Raw genomic sequence first — 18,522 nt, 5'->3', positions numbered from 1 at the left:
TCAGTCTGTGAATAGAGTATGGAATATCATGAAGTGTTTTCCTCTTGTTGACCTCATAAAATATCCCCTGGATTCCATTACTGAAGATTGATTACTCATCAGAATATTTTATCCATTTGTTCTACTTTCCTACTGCTATGGAACCTCACATTTTATTTCAATTCCTAATTTTTTCTTGAGGAATTGTCTGAAGAGTTAGATTAAGGAAAGGCTTCCGTAATGTTTTTAATCCACTGCTTTATGAAGAGGTGTGTTCATATAATCTACAGTCCTTTTTCCATACAGTTGCCTAAATACTTAGGAAAACATCTGTAGGACTAGCAACAACTCTTACAAAATTATGTAATTTTGCACTCTTTTTCACAAATAGGTTGTATTCCTTCCAGAAATTGTTGATGAATATTTTATTGTTTTCTGAATAATTTTGAAAGATCACATCTATTTTCTTAGGGCTTCACGGAATTTCTCCAGTCAGATTGCACTACACTTGGTCTCTGAATATAGAATAGATAAGATTAATTAGGAATTTTCTCAAATCCATAGTGTAGACTTCAGTACTCTTTCTTCAGTGCTACTTGTGAAGAAAAAATGCCATCTTCCCTTCTCTCCTTCAAAAGAATCGCAGAACTTTATTCAATGATTTTTTTTTTCTGATAGCACCAAAATAAACATTAATTCATGTTTCTTCCTTCAAGTCTAAATTTTTTTATGCAGGAAGGCTGTGAATACAGGTAGAACAGCCAAAGCTGAGTTTTCATGAGGCATTTCAAACACGGGGTAGAGTGGTGGGACTCTTCTCTGAAAACTGTTGGAAGAGGATATGGAAAGTGAATAAAATCTGTCCCTAAAGACTTCTCAAATGTATGTTCTTTATCCGTCTCATATGCTATCCCTTTAAGTTTGAATTTTAAATTAAGTTATGCTCTTTGAAAATAGGTGTCATTGTTGTCTGCTAATCAAAATAAGTAGCATTTTCTTTATACCTAATGCAAAATTTGGTGAGCTTTCCAGAGGAAGATTAGAGGATTTTAGAAGAAGCTGCAGGAAAGGGCTTGAGGTCTTGCCATCTTTTTACACTCATGTTGGCCGAGCTGTAGCAGTACTACTCTCAGTAACTTCCATATGTTTTAAAATGTCAGTAACAGAGTTTCCTTGGCTTTGCCATAGAAGTTATTCAAATTCTTAGTGTTAGAAAGCTCCTAATGCTTAACCTGAATAATTTTTGTTGCAGTTAGTCATGACGCTTCATGACTTCCTTCCAATGTGTAAAGAAAACCAGACCACATCCTTTTTTTTTTACATCAGATATTTACATATCAAAGAACTTTATCGTGTCTTTCACTAATCTAATCTGCAAACTGAACAGCGCCGTTTCTGTTACCTTTATGTAAGTCATCATTTCTCAGTTTCCAATTGTCTTTGTTTTTAACTGACTTTTAATTGGTCTGCATATGTCTTGATGTTCTGCTCTCGTAAGTCATAGATACATCTCTATTTGAAGATTTACGATGAGTCGTTAGGAAAGTACTGAAGACTACTTGGTGTGATATTACTGTTGTATGTGCGAGTATAGCTGCTCTTTGCTGATAACTTAGATTTATACTGCAAGTTGTTTTAAGTATTCTACTTTCCTTCTATAGAGCTTGTCTATCTTCCTCTTATGGTTTGCAATTCACAGATAAATAAGTTTGTGCTTCTTGTCACTGAATTTGTTTTGTCTCAGAAAGTTATTCAAACTAGTCAAGAAAACTTTTGATACTATTTTTAAAAGCAGGGGTTAGCCTCTTAAAGACTTAAAAGCAGTAATGATATTTAGATTAATAAAATAGTCTCTAATTCTTTTACATGAGAAGATATTAATGACAAATATTTTAAACTATTATTCTTATGACAGTGCTCTGGAAAGCTGCACTTGTTCACATATACTCACTTCATTTTTATTAAGAAAAATTGGATTTGTGTGAACATAGCTTCACAGCAGGGTTTACAATAATCAACATATTTTTGTCTAGATTACACTAGATTAACGCTCTTCAGCTTGTTAGTGAAATTATTATGAGAGGCTATATAGAAAGCCATACTAGAGTCCAGATATGGCGCTTAACTCTCTTCAAGATTTGATGATACTTATTCTTAAGAAATTCCTTTTGGAAAACCATTTCTTCATTATCTCAGTTCTTACAGAAGAATTGTTCTAGTGTGCACTTGAATCACACTGACTATGTGTTATACTCTGGGTAGGCCTTTACCATCCTTTTGAAGGGACTGTTCTTCCCTTTTTAAGTCTACTGGAGGCAAAAATTCTCAAAGTGATTATTACCAATTTTGAGACTGCTTTAACCAGAGTTTCAGGGTGAATTTGTCTGATCCCATTTTTATGAAAATTCTCATTTTATGTGAAGGTGGTAAGTAAGATCATGTTAAGAAAAAAAAGATTAAAAAAAGACACACTCCATTTGCACATCTTAACTGCAGTTTCTTGAAATCTGTTGGTAATAATGTGTTCCTTAGGTTCTATAATCATGAAGTTCCTAGCTTTTCCAACAGACAAATGTCATTGTGACAATGTGAATGCTCTGGTTCTCTTCTCCAACTTCTGCCCTTAGGAACCTGTTTACAGTGTGATTACTCATATGTGAAATCTTAATCATTCACATGCAGCATATACACATTTCTTAAAGCCTCTCTTTTCAAAGGCTTTATACACCAATTTGGTACCTATTTAAATCATGTTCCAAGAGTGTGGAAGATCAGTTTCCTATGAATTTAAAAAAGCACTTGAACATTCTTTAAGTTTCTCTCCAATGTGCTATGAACCAAGTATTAAATATTAGTCTTCATTTGTTCTCTAGAAGTTTATCCAGCTTTCATGCTTAGAGAATGATTCTTCTGGCAAAACAGGGTGTAGAATGGTTGAAAGGCTTTTGTCAACATCTGAGAACCTTTGCCTATAAGGGAGTTAAAGGAATATGAAGATACTGTTTCATGTGACCCTTTGGAACTTGTTATTGTACAAGTGGAAAGGAAATAATTTTTTTAATACTGAAAAATAAGTGAGTTCTAACTTCCTGATAACCTTAATAAATGCTTTTAAACCATGTGGATCACAACAGAGAGTGTGAACAGTGGTGTGTGTTTGCTGCATCATCTTTGAAAGGCAAGTGACATGAAGAGACTTAGAGATGATCAGAGGAGGTATCATGAGTACTTAAAGAAGTTGTGAGTATTGTGGTGTGATTAGCAAGTACAGACAAAACCGTAAGATGGAGATGTCAGTGACATGTGCAGTCTCCTGGACAGAAGCTTCTTTGCTATCCAAGCTACTGATACACAGTGAGCGAGTAGAGCCAGGGTAAATAAACCAGAAGTGTATTCAAAACTTTACATTTTAAAGAAGGCCAAGTCTCTGTCAATGCAATTAAATTATTTTTATAGTTGATTGCATTATATAGGATTTGATAAGATACGTTTCAAGAATCACAAAAAAAAAAGGTTTGGAAATTACTACAGCAGTTGATAAAATTTCCGTACTTAGTACCATCTACCACTAGGAACCAATAGAAGAATTAAGAAATGTAGAGAACCAGCCCTAAGATTATCATGGGTGGTCAGAAAGACTGTTGCTGAAGGACTGGAGGAGGTACTGTTGATGGTTATGTTTGTTCTCTGTAGAGACCTCATTTCCTATGATGGTACCTGCTTCTCAGCTATGTTTGGTCGTATGTGGTTGACTATCAATATTTGCTGTTTAGTAATGATACAGTGACCTTCCTGAATCAGGGAAGAACCTCCTTTTAACTTGCCTGCTATATAAAAAGACACACAAAGTTCTTTTAATGATACTATCTATGGAAAATCAACTACAGAAAGTTAGATTTCTTTTTTTCCTGAATTACTGCCCAGTCCTAGATTTAGACTCAAAAGTTGTCTAAATATTTCTCTGTTCTAAAACAAGAAATTTGGTTATTTCCTAAAGTTAGTTTCTGAAGATTTGTATATTATTTACTGCATTGACAGCATTTTGTAGAACAAACCTTCTCAATCTTTGAATCTCAGCTGGTTCAGCAAACTCATAACTGTCTCTGTATTCTTTAAGTTTTGGGGTTTTTTTTCCTGTTGTCTAGTCTTGGTAAAGATACTTAGACATATAGTGGCCCAAAACTTCTCCCATAGGAAATACTCCAGACTGACTCCACCATTAACAGACAAAATAGACTCTCTGTATAATGGGTATAGTTTTCATAGAATTATTGAGGTTGAAAAGATGTCCAAGATCATCTGTTCCAACCTTCAAAGAAAAACCATCATGTCAACTACACCCTAGCACCAAGTGCCGTGTCGTACTCATTTCTTGAACACCTCCAGAAATGGTGACTCCCCACCTCCCTGGGCAGCCCATTCCAATGCCTACCCATCCTTTCAGTGAAGAAATTCTTCCTGAGGTCCAACCTGAACCTACCCTAGTGCAGTTTGAGGCTGTTTCTTTTAGCTGTCTGGGAGAATATGCTGATCCCCACCTGTCCACAACATCCTTTCAGGTGGTTGTAGAGAGTGTTAAGATCTCCCTGAACTTCCTTTTCTCCAGGATAAACACCCTCAGCCACTCCTTGCTGGACTTGTGCTCCAGCTCTCTTCCCCTTCTCTGGTCATGCTCCAGCACCTCAGTGTCTTTCTTGTAGTGAGGGGCCCAGAACTGAACAAAGCATTCAATATGTGTCTTCATCAGTGCCGAGTACAGGGGAGCAATCACTGCCCTGGTCCTGCTGGTTGCACTATTGCTGATACAGGCCAGGTGCCTTTGACCTTCTTGGCCACCTGGGTACTGTGCTGGCTTTTATTTGAAGTCTCAGAATGTGCTATGTGTCCATTGTGTCATATCTGTTCAAAATTGTTAAGGTTTGTGATAGAGTGAAACTGTTCAAGAATGCTTCATATTTTTCAGTTTCTTTTCACCTCCATACATAGGCATTGTAGCTTCTGAGCCTCCTTGTTGTCAGAGGCTTAACCATCATTAAACATCTCAGAAATATGTAAAGTTATTGCTGGAACATGTTATTTTAAAATGCTGCTTATAGGCCTTACAATCAAAACATTTCAAGAATTTCCTTTAGGAGGAAGATATTTTCAAATACTTATTCGTAGTGCTGCCTAGGAGAGGCAAAACTTTCCTTTTGTTTCTTCATTTACTGGATTCTAAGACTATTCAATGGAATGCAGTGAAATCCTTCTGGCCTCCTGAAGTCTATTCAAAGATAAAAAGAGCCACTTTATCTATTGCTGCAGTCTTACTTTTCAACATGAGAAATGCCAAATAATACCAAATCAGATATTGTCATATTTATCTAGAAAGTTAGGACTAGGGAGAATAAAGTCTGTCCCCTGTGTTTAGATGTGTAACTCTGAAAAATAGTAAGTGTTCCATTGTTGTAACTTTAAAAGTATTCATATAAGAGATAAATCAAGATTAGATATTGTAATATCTCTTTGAAAAGTTCTGAGTTGCCTCTACTATTTGTAGAAATATCCTGAAGCTTGTACTTCCTGAGTGGTAGTCATTACCTTAAAAAAAAAATTAGTAGCTAAGGATTCCTGCCACACATTATATTTAATATTTCAAATTACCCTAAGACATGATAGTTGTGGGGAGGAGCATAACAAGAATAGGAATCTGTTGAAAAGCAAGGGAGAAATCTTCTTAGGGTATAGTGAGAACTTTGGTACTGGTGGTTGAGTGTGGTATCTGATTTGAGGAAGGGAAGTAGAGTGGTAGAACTGTTTTGAAAATTGGGATGAGTCAAAACAGGGCTTTCCAGCTTTGTGGATGTTATTGACAGAATATGGATTTGTTGCTAAGGGCCAAGAAAGATTAAGATAAACCCATGTGATACCCTGCTCATTGCATACAGAAGTGACACTTTCACAGAATGGTCTAGGGAGACAAAAGCATAGCAGTCTGTGCAAAGAGGCCATCAGTAAAAGCACACTTTTCATGTAAATTGAAGCTTTGACAGAGATAACCATTCCGTTTTTTCATCTACGGTTTGGTACATTGCTTAATCCCAAAAATATTGGGTAGAAATATAGGATGCAGAGTGAAGCTTCTTTCTTGTTTAGTGGTGCTTCTTGAATGAAGCACACAGGACCTGTATTCCACTTAATTTTTGCTTGTTGCTAGAAGTGCTAACCTATGATGACCTGACCAGAATGACTAATAATAATATCATAATATCAGTCACTGCTTTTTGGAGATGAGTATTCCCCAATGGGTGAATGGAATCTGAATGATTCCTTTAAGAAGCGGAGTCTGTGTGTGTTCCCCACCTTGCACAATATTCCCTTCTAAGCCAGAACTATAGCTCAAAATTATAATTGAGACAGGTTGAAAAGCTTCTCTGTTTTTCAGACTTTTTTTCTAGGCTAACAGTTACAGGAAGCAGATTCATTAGAGGAATTAGAACTTCAAATGTAATTAATTGGAGAAATTATTTAATTAGAAGTGTCCTCTCGTTAAAATTTCTGTAGATACCCTCAAATCCTGGAAAGAGTGCATATAGAAGCAAAAATTCATACATTAAACGAAAAAGGAGGGGAGACAAGGCAGGGAATGGCCTTTAGATAATTCGTGTTTCCTAGATATTAATGGGTGGGAGAGGTTGAAATAAATTTACATAAAATAAAACTTAAAAAAATAAAGGAAAGAAAAAAAAGTTAAAATAACTGTCAGAATCCAAGTTAAGAAGGTTGTGTATGTTTTGGTTTTGTTTTGTTGGGGTTTTTTTAATTAAAAAAGTGTGGCTGAAATGGCTAGTGCCTATATATTGATCATTAAGTCTTCATCACTGGACCTTAATAAGAATCTTTTTGATCTTTCCTTTTTTCTGCCATCAGCTTGCTTTTGTTGATCATTTTCTAATAGCTGATATTCTGAACCTTAGGTACTATTTTTATTTATTCCTTTTTGGTGGTGGGTTTTTTTTGTTCTGTCTTCTCTGAAATGATCCCTTCTCTACTTGCAGTGGATAGCTAAAATTCCTAGGAAATACACTGCAACTATCTAGATTGCATCTTGATCTGGTGATGATGTGCTTCCTACCAATCTTATTTAGACCTTTTGTGAGCACAGTTATATGTAGAGATACACATTAAAAGTATGCAGGTTATATTTAGTGTGTTTTTTTATAAACATGAAACAACATAACTGTTCAGTTTTTCTGAATTATTATTCTAGGATCAAGACAACCTTTAATCCAACAATCTCAGCCTCCACCTTATTCATCACCTAGAGATGTTCCCCCAGACATATTGTTAGATTCTCCAGAAAGAAAGCAAAAGAAACAAAAGAAAATGAAGTTAGGCAAGGATGAAAAAGACCAGACTGAAAAAGCTGCAATGTATGATATCATTAGCTCTCCTTCCAAGGACTCCACTAAGCTTACATTAAGACTGTCTCGTGTAAGATCTTCGGATATGGACCAGCAGGATGATATGCTTTCTGGTTTGGAAAACAGCAGTGTGTCAGAGGGTGATATTCCTTTTAATGTGCAGTACCCAGGACAGACTTCTAAAACACCCGTTACTCCACAGGATGTTAACCGCCCACTAAACGCTGCTCAGTGTTTGCCGCAGCATGAACAGACAGCTTTCCTTCAGGCACAACAAGTGCCTGTTTTACAACAGAACACTTCAGTTGCTGCAAAACAACCTCAAACTCCTGTGGTACAGACACAGCAACAGGTTTCGCAACAAGGAGCTATAACGTCATATGATGAAGTAGAATTGGATGCATTGGCTGAAATTGAGCGGATAGAACGTGAATCAGCTATTGAAAGGGAGCGATTTTCAAAAGAAGTGCAAGATAAAGGTAAAAGGATTGTGTGTGTGTATATACACTATATATTATATAAATATATATATATGCATATAAACCCCATATATATATATATATAAAAACTTCCTGTCGTTATCACATAGTTCAATTCTGTTTACGCAGTGTAGGTTCTTCTGCGACATTCATCTCCATTCCCTTCCAACAATGAACTGTAATCTTTCATATATGCATATTTTGAATATCTGATATTCTTTATTTGGGGTCTTAATGGATGGAAAGTTAATTCTTATGTTTCAAAATTCTTTTAAAATACTCTTACTTTTAACCATGAGACTGAATGAAGTACAATTAATGTTGTTTATAGTTTCTAAAATCCCAGCAGTACCATAAATCAAAATTTATAGTAAGTTTTGACAGTTGCATTATTAATCCTAATTGCCTAATTATTAATCCTAAATTGCCGAATTTAAGAAAATGAAGGAAAACTGTTTTATCCTGTTTCTGTTCGTGTCCCCATTTGGATTCAATGTGAAGGAGATGTTAGACTAAAATCACATCTGTTCTGTTCTTTTGAAGGTAGTGTAATGATTGGGTAATATATACAATTATATTGTTACTAATATTTGTTCAACTGGATATTAATTATTATGTAGGCATTAGAAACTTTAGTGAACTACCATATATCTCTATGGTCTGTAGCACAGAACCAGGTGGGCCTCTGAAATCTATCTTCACTTCGGTAGGTGCATTTGTTGTCTTAATGGATTTAATTGAATCAATCAAAATTTTTTTTTATTTCTCTTTCTTTTTCTGTTGTTAACTGGTTTGAAGGTATTTGGTTTCAGATGTGCTTTATGAATTAGATAGTAATAAATTACCATAAGTATTTTTTCAGAATCTTCCTTTGCACCCTATTTAACTTCTGAGAAAAAAAAAAGTTTTGTAGCATAATCCTAATTTATTAGATACTCGCAAGAAAAGTCTTGCAGAATGGAAAACGGTGAAAATTCTGATTTTGGAAGGTCATAGGTGGAAATGGCCCATGTAGACATACTTGTGCGGAATGAATTTGCACACAGTTTGGGTCTTTAACCTGCAGAAAGGGTGCACATTTTCTCCCTGTTCAAAGTGGTTTTTCACTATTTTTAGTGATGCCTGAGTGGGTGGTGAAAGGAAGGGAGAGTTTGTGTGTATTTGTGCTTGTGTGTGTGTGTGTGTGTTTGTAAACATGGTTGCAATACTAAAAGGTTTAACTTCTATGATATTTCTTATTTGGTAACTAAATCAAATATTTTTGGCAAAAGCTATTTATGAGTATAAGGAGAAAATATGTGCTCATCTCAAAAGAGATCTCTACTGTCTTTAATTTAATGAGATGGGGAATTTGTTTTTTTGCTTAAATCTCTTCCATTAATTTTAAATTTATTGTTGGAGAGAGCTTGTGGTTTGTGGCCTGATAGTTCAAAAGCTACATTTATCTCCACACACTTTAAGTAGAATCTCTACCATGTTTTGCCTGAGAAGCAGCTGAAAAAATGCACAGCAGCTTTCAAACACTTGATCAAGACTAAAAACACACTTTCTGTTTTGTTTTGGCTTTCAGAAAATGTTGACCATTAGTTATAAAGTTTATGATAATTACACATCCATGATCATGATTTGTTTGTTTTGAGGAAAGGAGTGATTTTTATAGACTTTGACCTTTCCTGGTTCACCGCTGGTCAATAAACATCTTCCCAAATACAGATTCTGATCTTATGGTTCCCTTTACCTGCATCCTCTGGTAGGTCTCAGATCTCTCTGAGTTCCTGCAATTGCTATAAATCAGGTACAAGAGTTGCTGTCCTATACTGGGACAGATTATCACTATTTATTCACTTGTGCTAAGTTGCCCTATGATAGACAGCAGCACTTTTCACTTTTTCATTCTGGCTCTTGAGGTTTCAGCCATAACTGCATAGTATTTAGTAGAAAGAGTTTTAGCAGTCTTGAAACAGATTTCTTGAAGATGTTACCTTGGAGAAATATAGATCTTTTTTTTTTTTTTTGGTAATGCTTTTGCACATTGCTTCTAAATTTGTGCTATGTCTACAACCTGATACGCTCTGGAATTGTTCTAGTTAGAGCTGTTTGGTTTTGTGAGGCTACAAGAGCAAGCATCCTGTATTGTTCCTATAGGAATATGTCTGTTAGAGACGTATTCAGTAACTTCTGAATTTGTAATTCGTTTCTGCAAAGAAGAATGCATAGTGTATTTCTACAAAAACTTGGCATTTGTGCCTTTTTGTACATGTACTATAACTTCAGATCACATTATGTCAGGAAGAGAGTGTGGGTGTAGCGAGTGCTCGGTCTAATTAGAGTGGGAATGCATACAGCCAGCTGATGCTTTACAATAGCAAGCATCCCTTTAGAGAACTTACTCAAAATGCTAGTGCATGCTAAAACGTGCATGAAAGCATCTTTGCTGCTTTTGCAATAGAGGCATGGGAATGCATATTACAGCCGTACTGTGTTTTCTGTGTATACTCACACCAGTTTCCATAAATTACTTTCAGTGAAGTGGTACTCAACAGTTTTGATAGTAGATTAGTGGTCTCTTCTGTCCTTTATTTTAGACATGAAATTTCCACAGTTCTGTACTCCATCACAGATTTTCAAATGCTTTCTTTTTAACAGTAAGGGTTTGGTTGCATAGGACATGTTCTTCTGAGGCTAATGACCAATAGTGTGGAAGAGTGTATTTCAGAGGAGCAGCAGAGATTTTGGGGGGACATTCTTGCTAAAAATTATACACCTTTTCTAAGGCAATGGTGAGGTCTGGGTTTTTGGGGGTTTTTTTGTTTTTTTTTTTTGAATGCTGAGGTCCTTTTATTATATTTGGTACTGGTGGTAAATGGGGACTGGAGCCTTGTGGTAATTATATTACTTTCTGTAACAAATCATGGTTTCTAATAAAGCTGTTAAAGTATTTAGCTTCCACCAAAATCTCTCAAAGTGGGAAGCAGTCTGAGTTTCAGAAGAGGAGCTAACGCAGGGTTTTGCAGAAATGCCTTCTTCTTTGAAAAGCAGCTTATCTTTCTGAAATCTGATTTTCATGCTTTTGCTTTATGAAAAGGAATCTTTCGTGCAAAAATCACTAATTCAAAATCTGACAAATTTGAGCTACTGTGTGTCAGATATGCATAAGGAGTGATTTTATAATATAGACTTCCTTCCTGCTATGTTTTTCTAGTTCTATCCTTTTGGGCTACTTGGCTCTTGGATTAAGTGGAGTGTGTCCTCTTCATATATCATTATAGAGAGGTGCAAAGTTTAACCAGTTGGTTTCATCCTTGTCCTCTGTGTGGAAGGACAGGAGTTCACCTCCTCTTCCTACTTTATCCTCAAGAAAGTATCTCTGTTGATTAATTGAACAATTAATTTTTCTGTATCTGTTAGTGAAAAGAGATTTTGAAGATCTAGGCATTTGGCACCAAAAGTTGCATTCTAATACATCTCTTACATTTAATAGCTTCAGTACTGCTAAATAGTCCTTGGAACATGGCATAACTCAGGTCTTCAGTTTGCATTGCTCCCTTCACAGTGGCCTCTATACCCTCATCAGATAAAATATGTTAATCAATACTAGATCATATCTTCTCTTTTGAAAGAATCTGTAGTACTACCAATGCATCTAGCTATTATTTATCAAGACAGATTGTCCAAGTTGGAAAAAAAAGTGATTCAAATGGGATTTTAGAGAAGTCAATTGACTTTTTCCATGACAATTGACAGGTAAACCATCCTCTGCTCTGGTTACGTTGCGATATTTTGATTATATAATTTCTTCAGAAAGGTAGTGAAACTTAATTCACACTTTCTTCTCTTTTAACTACTGCCAGTAGTCACACTTCCTGTAGTACTTGGTGCAGTTGAAGGCTTTTGAAACAAGTAGCAGTCTATATTCTGAACCAGTTTTTTTCACTTAACTGAAATTGTGCTTCGTTTACATTTGAAGTTGACTACTCCAAGAAACTACAGGAAATCCTATTAAGTTTTAGAAATTGTCCTAGGAATTTCTGTTGTTCTCAGGCATCTTTTTTCCTTTTGGTAGATGGGAATGTTGAGGGAGAAGTTTCATTTCGGTAACCTCAGTTCTTTGCATTAACTTTTGATTTGCCACTGTTCCGGTACAAGTTACTTATTTTTGTGTGTAGTTGAGTAGTTCAAAGTTAGTCCATCACTGTTAGACTAAACCTTTCCTAGAACATTACGTGAAGTTCTTCTTTTTCAAGATTTAGACCTGCTACAGAATTTATTTGCAGATACAAAGTTTATGCATCAAGATCTTTCATGCTTTTGTAAAACCTCCAAATACTGTGAAACAAAAATGTTTAATGTACTAATGCTAAAAGAAGCTCAGACTTTTGGCGACATGAAAAAGGGAAGATAACCTTGAAAATTACATAAAATTCCAGAAAGTAACCAATCTCTTTCAGATACTCTCTTGCAATTTGATTTAGCTTTTTATTCAGATTTACTGCATTTTAATCTGAGCTCTTCCATACACAGAACTGTGTAGTTAGGTTTTAGGCTTCTTCAAAGATACTTTTGTATAATACAGCTGTCTTAACAGATTGAGGAGTTCTGCTTGTAGAAGGCAGAAGTTTGTTTTCTGGCATTTGTGAGAAGAGTAATCAAATCACTAACCATTTCATGAGGAGGCTAATATTTTTTTGAGCTTAAAAGCATCAGAAAAAAATTTTTAATGAGACAAACCAACTTGTATATGTATGTTTTTCCCCTATATATTTTACCCCTGAGGATCCATTTTACCCGCTTCTTTGGAATCTTACTTTGGAGTCTTTGAATTAGGAAGAAATGAAGCTGTAATAACTTTATTTCCAATAATTGGATCAGTTAGGGGGCATTTGGATGCCTGCAGTGGGCCCTTCTTTTTTTGGTTCGTTCCAAGCCCTTAGCAGCAGAGACACACATCCCAAGAGTGTGAATCTGCCGGAGCAAAACTCTCAAAACTACAGTTATAGGTAAGTAACCTTTTTCTCTTACCTTTTAAGTTCTTACCCAGCTACTCTCCCTTTCTCCCCATTACCCATCTCCCCCATAAAATTCCTCAAGGAGGAAGCTAATAGAAGAATACTATTAAGAATTAATAGTTTGTGTATGTCTAATTTTATGTAGTTAATTAATGAAGTGACGGAATGTGTAATTGTAACCAGTATATTAACATTCATTTCCAAAAACATGTTCTAGGGGGCTTATTTATTAGAAATGGAGCTACAAGTAGTAATTTGTATAGTAATCTTGCAGATTACAGTCATTAATACCAGAAGGCAAAGAGAGAGAGTGTGAAAGATAAATGAGTGTCTGCATAGTAGAAAGTGAGACTTAGGTATCATGTGTTTTGTGTATACGTGTTTTGTGTATACAAGTTTTCATTAGGTCTGCATTTTGTAGTGTGATGTAGTGGATGAAACTGGCACCCTATATAGCTCTTACAAGAAAACACAGCTTTGCAGCCTCCAGGTGCTATAAAAGACAGATTCTGTGTTTGTGTTTGTGTCTGTTCAGACATGTTTTAAGGAAAGTAAGAGGAAGAAATTCCTGTTCTATTAGAGGAATTGCAATGAAATGTTGCAGTGTTTACACCTGTCTGTGAAAAGTTACTTCCTTTTACAGTTTTTATAAAGATTAATATACTTCACAAATTATATGATCCTACCTTTTAAAAAAGGGTAGGATCGTATAATTTAATGGCATTTTTATTTGCACTCATATGTAAAATGAAATCGAAGTTACCCTATTTATACTGGGTTGTGTAGAAAATAACTAAACTGTAGCAGTTTAGCAAGAAACCTTCTTTGTTTCAGCCTACACTGTAAACTAAGACTAGAAAATTCAATATAAATTGCATGTAATGTATACCCTTGATTATACCTGTTGGATGAGACAATTTATGATACCATTGACCCGATAATGACTTACATTCTGGGACAGACATTTCTTTATAATGGCTTTAAATCTTCATAAAGAAATGGCACAAGTAGTTAATAAACCCTATTAAGAGCTTAAGCCCAGCATTTATGTAGTTCACAGTCACTAAGTTCATGCTGACATCAACTTAAGACACAATGTTTTTTTCGTTGTCATGGAATATAAATGTTAATCTAGTTAATTGGTGATATTTTTGAGTACAAGGCAGAAGAAAATCAACAGTTGCAAGAGAGAAGGGAAAGTCACTGCTTATTTCTAAAATTTTCTGTCTATACAAATGAATTAAAATCTACTTGGGTAATGTTAGCTGTGATACTTAAGAGTTTTCATTGTGATGTTAGTGTGTTGCATTTTTCCTGTGGAATTAGATACTACACTGGGTATTTCAAACTAAGTGCACTTGAGGTTTTGCTCAGATATTTTGGGTTTACAAAACTGTAATTTTGCACAAAATCACAAGGATAAAACCTAGTGTTTATGCTGAAAAATCTGTCACATAAATAAACTGAAGTCATGTGGTTTGTGAAAGCAATATTAAATTCAGGGAGCTTAAGTTAGAGTTTCCAATCTGTAAACAAATGTGTATATTTGATTATAGTTTTCTGCAGTTCAATTTTTTTTTGTTATTTCCTGGTGTAGGATTTCCTTTGTATTACTATAATTGACAGATAATAGTGAGCAACCAGACAACCTTAAGTAGATAAATTCGTAAGACATTATGATGATTGTGCTATTGCTATATTTAGGAAAACAACCAAAACTTCACAGTCTTAATTTTGATGAAGTCTGCTACACGTTAAGGCATGTCTGGAATCGCTGTAGCCTTTTTGAGTTTAAAACTGAGTGAGTTTAGATAGCTTTCTTGTGGGGTTTCCTTTTTGGACAATGAACAGAAATTTGATGAAGTCTTTTAACAGGTCACTAGAGAGTAGCAGGTGTTTCTGTTCTGAGTCTTACAAGTCCCCTTTCTTTGAACTGCCACAGTTGAAAGTCCTGTGCTCTCTTCACAGATTTTTGGAATTATGCACCATTCTATAAAGCTTCTTATAAGAGGTTCATGACTGTACTTTCTTGATTTCTTCTGCAAGGAAGGAAGTAGTGGGAATAAAATCTTTGCCCTTTGTTGGCTGCATCTCCCCTTCACGGGGAAGAGCTAGTAGTGTGGCAATCTCTTCTGCCGAAGGGAATGGTTCTGTTTGGTTGTTCAATTCTTTTTTTCAGTTGGCATAAGACTTTGAGGGGAAATCAGATGGGAGCAAACTCATACGGGTTGTGCATACATTTAGGAACTAAAAAGAATGGATATTTGTCCTAACTCCACTGATAGGTCGTCCATTCAAGTAATTTTGAAGATCCGTTGTATACAGATTAGATTCTTGTGGTCTACAGAGCACTGTTAGCTGGAGGGACAGGGCAGTTAGCTTCAAAGAGATCTGTGAAAAATAACTAAGAAAAGTAAACAGTTGACAGTAGACATATGTTTGTTATTTGAACATTTAGCTATGTGTCATTTGATTTGTTGAAAATTTCTAATCTTCATTGCTAGCTTAAAGAAGATCAGCTTGTAATTGGCCTCTGTCTGACTTATCTCTGATATTGTTAAAAAATAGAAGGTTTGACAATATGTAATAACCTCTTAGGAGTAGTATATTTGAGTTAAATTTGTTCATTTGTGATATAATTAAATAAGTGCTATTTCAGATGAGTGGAAGCATACCCCAGTAATCTCTGATATGAGAGATTAGAAGAGTTAGAGGTTTAAAGACGTAAAACACTTAAAGCTTATTCTTTACAGAAAGAAAATTTTTACTTTCAATTACCATTGAAATGGTTCATCCAGAATTCAGCATAAGAGGATCAATCTTTTTTGTGTCCCTGAAGAGGAGAACATTCACATTTAACCATTTTGAATATGAAGTCTTCCACTGACTCCCTTGCAGGGTACTACGTGGGGAAGCAAAAATTTATCTGTTATGTCTTTTTATAAGTATACCACACAGTATTAATAGAGGGAAGTGTTACCATTCTGCTAAAAGAAAGCTTAGCAACCATGCTAATGGTTACTATTTAGACTTGTTACCTTTTCATAGATACTTACGAAAGGCCCATTTTCAATTTGATAGATCAGGCAGTTGTAGAACTGAGTATCGTCCAATTATACTCAGTTGTTCAAAGAGTTTATTCTGGGATTTAAGGTAATCATCAGACTTGCAAGGAAGCAGTAACATAGAGGGTTTCAGTGCTAATAGTATCTTGACTGTTGCTTTGGAAGGATTCCAGGGTGAGTAAAAGAATAGAGAAACACTTATAATACAGCTCTCCTTGTCCACCTGCTGCTTCTAACACTTCCTCAGCTTCCAAGCATATCTGTTTTCAGGATGAATGGTCTTCAAATCATGATTGCCTTGTAGTTTCAGCAGAAATTTATCTCATGATGTCTGTGGTTATTTCAGTGCAATGTGGTTCTTTGCACAAAGGTTCCACAGTAATTAATTAATTAATTAATTAAATTGTAAATCTTAAAGTACTCATAACTTTGATACGCAGATATTTCCAAAGATGAAGGCCATAACCTTCTCTCCAGGAATACTATTCATAAGAGGATTGGTGGGAGAGTACCACTTGGAAATCCATGTCAAGCTTGTGGTTCCAGTAATGTTTTGTTTCTGTGCCATGGTGTATGATCTCATTTGATAGAACAGCTCGACTATTTTTTAGTATAGTGTAGTTTATGATCTTTCTTTGAGTTCCAAAGTACTGCCTTTTGGTGAGCATGTTGCAAGGTAGAAAGAACATTCTTATAAATTTGCTAAGTCAGAAGGATTCATACATAGAGTAACTGTTCTCTGAACAACCATAAATTTGTTAAAGGAATTGAAAAAAAGTAGGTAGATTATGAGTATACCTACAACCTCAGAGAAAGGTGGAGTGAATAATTGTTCTGAAAATAATCTGAAACCAACAAACTAGTATACCAAATCATTAATAGAGTTAGAAAGTTCTTTTGTAACTTAATATATACTCCTTTTACTACGAAAACGGTTACAAAGACAGAAGCAAAAACATCCTGATCACACTTTGTTGGACTAAAGAGATTGTGAGCCAATATATTTGGAACTGCAACAAGCTTCAGATCTAGGTCTGTAAGATTTCAAAGAAAGACATCAGTCTGATATTTTGGTCAAGTCCTAGATCCCAATATTTTTCCCCCAAAAAAAATGCTACTGTCTATGGAATGAAGTTTGAATACTGATGCTTTGAAGGATATGAAGTATATTTCAATGGATATTGTAAAAATTCATCTGTTCATTTTGGGACTCATGACTTAACAAAGAAGCTAAATGCAAACTTGCATTTTGACTGTAAAAGAGAAGATCTGAAGACATCTGTTTTTAGAGGTTCACTACTCTCTTCTCACCTCACTTACTCTAATTCTTGTATAGCTGAAAGTGAGTTCAAGATTTTATGAAGCCCTCAGAACCCAAGGATATGTTTCAGCTTTCAAATTTTTGTAGCTATTATGTCAGCTTAAAAAGTTTTTTACTTATTCAATGGAGTTTTTTTCATTATGCTTTATGAAGGCAGTGGTACTATGTATTCATCCTACCTTTTTGACCTAGTTCAACTGGATATTTTCTTATACTTAGGACAGCTTTTTTAGTCCTAGATCCAGAATTCTCATAGAGGCAAAGTGGTAATGATTGAGTCCAGTTTTGAGGCTCACTTTCAAGATGTACTGGAAGTAAGAAGAAATCTCTGAGTGATCTGTAACTCTGTCTGCAATCACCTTGCCATCTAAGAAAATAAAACTATGAAGAAACTGCCCTTTCTTCTCAGGCAAGATGTCAAGTTCCTAAAACATAAGTATTCTAATGTCAAGAAAATGAAGAATGTGCATCAGAAGAGTTATGTATTTAAAGGGAATATGTGTACCAAGTTGTGATGTGATCATCTACTTATGTGTTCTCAACTTACAATTTGACATTTTGGATGATGAAGAGCAGCAGCCTGTTGAGCCTGGTCACTTACAGAAGCCCAAGCAAGAAAATTTGCCCTACTTGAATTATTTTGGTTGTTTGTTCTTGGTGCCTTCAGCATGAGGGCTCTGAAAGGTGAGTTTTGGTTGATCCAGCTGCAGCTGTCTAAGGCATCACAGCTCATGGCCATCTGCTCCTATAGTAGAAAATAAGAGAGGAATGCATTTTCTTGCTTAAAGCTGAATCATTCAGCCTGTTAGGTTAATGCTAACCACCTTCACTTGTGCCTTATGGTGATGCATTAGACAATAGTTATGGAAATATGAATGCGTGTTCCCTTCTGCTACAGAGATGGTAACTTCAGTTAAAGAAATGGGGCAGATAATGAATAACAGTAACATCTTAAAGATTATTGTTCGATCCACCATCTGAGCTTTTCAGGACTTTTTTTCAGTGTGCCTGGCATTTCTGGACTGAAATGACAAGGCTGATCAACTTTCTCCTAAGAATACAAGTTTCTGAACTTAAATTTCAAAATGTAAAGGGTTTTAATTGAGAAGTAAGGTAACAGTGTGGGTGGATGTATGTATATTTGTTCTAATCCATAGTGAAGTTTAAAAATTCATCTGTGTAAGTCCTTATATGAATCCAGCAGTTGCTGTAACATAGAAAAAGCAAAAATCTCCATGTTAAGAAGCTGCATCTTTTATTTGGAAACTC

At 35.4% G+C, this 18,522-nt stretch overlaps 1 protein-coding gene across 8 annotated transcripts in view; it reads left to right on the top strand.

Moving 5' to 3' along the window:
- Window positions 1-18,522, top strand: part of NIPBL (NIPBL cohesin loading factor) — a 156,862-nt gene that overhangs the window by 78,712 nt on the left and 59,628 nt on the right. For 6 of the 8 annotated variants that reach the window (XM_041396023.1, XM_041396030.1, XM_041396026.1 and 3 more), the window contains one exon: window positions 7,229-7,861. The exons of 1 other annotated variant lie outside the window; for it this stretch is intronic. In XM_041396023.1, coding sequence (XP_041251957.1) covers window positions 7,229-7,861 — 633 coding nt within the window. Of the gene's footprint in view, window positions 1-7,228; window positions 7,862-17,157; window positions 17,938-18,522 lie in introns of those variants that run through there. One more of the 8 variants, XM_041396029.1, reaches the window with a different exon arrangement.

The sequence above is a fragment of the Onychostruthus taczanowskii genome, unplaced genomic scaffold (assembly GCF_017590055.1).
Source record: "Onychostruthus taczanowskii isolate IOZ18803 unplaced genomic scaffold, ASM1759005v1 scaffold123, whole genome shotgun sequence".
Classification (NCBI taxonomy): Eukaryota; Metazoa; Chordata; class Aves; order Passeriformes; family Passeridae; genus Onychostruthus; species Onychostruthus taczanowskii.
The sequence above is the reverse complement of the archived record's forward strand: the minus strand, read 5'-3'. Positions and strand labels throughout refer to the sequence as shown.